The sequence below is a fragment of the Gekko japonicus genome, unplaced genomic scaffold (assembly GCF_001447785.1).
Source record: "Gekko japonicus isolate JY-2015 unplaced genomic scaffold, Gekko_japonicus_V1.1 scaffold332, whole genome shotgun sequence".
Taxonomy (NCBI): Eukaryota; Metazoa; Chordata; class Lepidosauria; order Squamata; family Gekkonidae; genus Gekko; species Gekko japonicus.
In genome coordinates, this window is record NW_015177015.1 from 272,784 (window position 1) to 274,608 (window position 1,825).

Genomic DNA, 1,825 nt, shown 5'->3' on the forward strand with positions numbered 1-1,825 from the left:
CATCCAGCAGAGGATGCAAGGAATCTGCCAACATTTTTGAAAGCTCAGTGGTCTCTTCCGTTTGAGGACTAACCACTAGTTTCGCTTTCAAAAGTTTTTCTTTCTCTGGTTTCTTCCCCGCCATCTTTTTGGATTTGTTTACTTATCAAAAAGTTGCTAAAGTCTCTGATAGTCGCCCAAATGCTTGTCTGCGCTCTGGTAAGTCTCTGGAAACAGTTTCAAATGCTTATTTTTTCGCTCCCCCCTCTTTATTCCGTGTTTTCTTTTATGCGTTTGGAAGGGGCCGCTCCCCTGCCCGCTTCCTGTTGCTCTTTAAGGGGGGCAGCTTTCTTTTTAAATCTTCATACTCGCTTCAACCCGACTCACAGTTTGTTGTTGGCCAGCCGGCCTTTACCAAGGCTCCGGGGGGGTCGTGACCCGTCGCACCCCCTCCTACACGTTGGTGTGCAGTTTGCATCCCCGGAGCGTCCGGGAGATGCGTCTGCCTGCATGTCGCCATAAACCGGAAGTTCGTTACTCCTTCATCTCTTAGAGATGAGCCATCCCAAACCAGAGACATTTCAGCTCCTGTCAGCTTTCCCCCAAGATTTAGTTTAAAAACTGCTCTGCCACCTCTTTTATTTTAAGCACCAGCAGCCTGGTTCCTTCTTGGGACAAGTGGAGGCCATCTCTTTTGTACAGGTCCTGCTTGTTCCAAAAAACACCCCAGTGCCTAACAAACTTAAACCCTTCCTCCCTACATTATCCACAGTTTCCCAAGACGTTTGTGTTATGTTATCTATCCAAAAAATAAGCCCTAGCAGGATTTCTATGCATTTGTGGTATAAGCCCTAGTGTGTCTTCTTGAGAAAAAATAAATATAAGACAGTGTCTTATTTTCGGGGAAACACGGTACATAACAATCCAGTAAAAAGAATAAATTAATAAATAAAATTAAAGAATAAAGAAATAATTCAGAGTGGGCATGTTGCTGAATCAGGAAAGTACGATGATTCTAAATAGTGTCCTTAAACTTGTAAGGTGGGACAATTCCTTTCTGTAGTGAGATAACCATCCCTGGATCTTGTTTTCATTTATGATCTGCAATATAATGTCTTGGAAAACAGGATGGTCCACCTTCTCTTTGTAATGATTCCCCACTACCACCCACCTTTCTGCTTTTGGTAGCTCTGGGTATAAATTTCTCAGCCATCATTCATCAGATGAACTGGGCTCTGACTCACAAAGGATTATCCCACAATACATTAATTAATATTTAAGTGACATAAGACATTTTCATGGTTGCTGCTGTAGAATTTGACCTAACTGAGGCCTTCCAGCAAACTTAGCACTAGCCATATATTGCTCTAATTTTGACTGTCTTATACTTTACGTTCTTCAGGAACACTCACTTGAAAACCTGCCTTGGAGCTATCAAAAGAATACACATCTTGGCCGGATAAATGAGAATTTGTTAAGAAGTATGATGAACACATGTAGAAGGCAACCTTTTGTGTTGATATGTGGCTCAGTATCATTTACTAATGATATGAAGAGATACTTAAAAGCCATAGGTCTACAGGAAGATTCATATTTTGTATTTTAGAAAATGTTTGTATCTGATAATGTATAGCGACAATAAAAATATTAAATCACTAACGTACCTTAAACTGCTATGATCCACTTTAATTTATTCTTGACCAGATTGGGTTTTTATTGCCTGTATTTTGTTCTACTGATCCAATGAAGATCCTACATTCAAACTTATTAACAATTAATTTTGTTTACTGAACAATTCTGTAGCAGATCACACAACTAATAGTATAGTTAGAGGCCTATTTGCAGC

The 1,825-nt window shown here is 40.1% G+C and overlaps 1 protein-coding gene across 1 annotated transcript in view; it reads left to right on the top strand.

Annotated features, from left to right (window-relative positions):
- LOC107124287 (NADH-cytochrome b5 reductase-like) overlaps positions 1 to 1,611 on the top strand; it is a 36,153-nt gene extending 34,542 nt beyond the window's left edge. The window contains exon 7 of the mRNA XM_015427711.1: positions 1,382 to 1,611. Within this exon, the coding sequence (XP_015283197.1) occupies positions 1,382 to 1,585 (204 nt within the window). The 3' untranslated portion in view covers positions 1,586 to 1,611. The remainder of the gene's footprint in view (positions 1 to 1,381) is intronic.
- Positions 1,612 to 1,825: the final 214 nt, after the last annotated feature.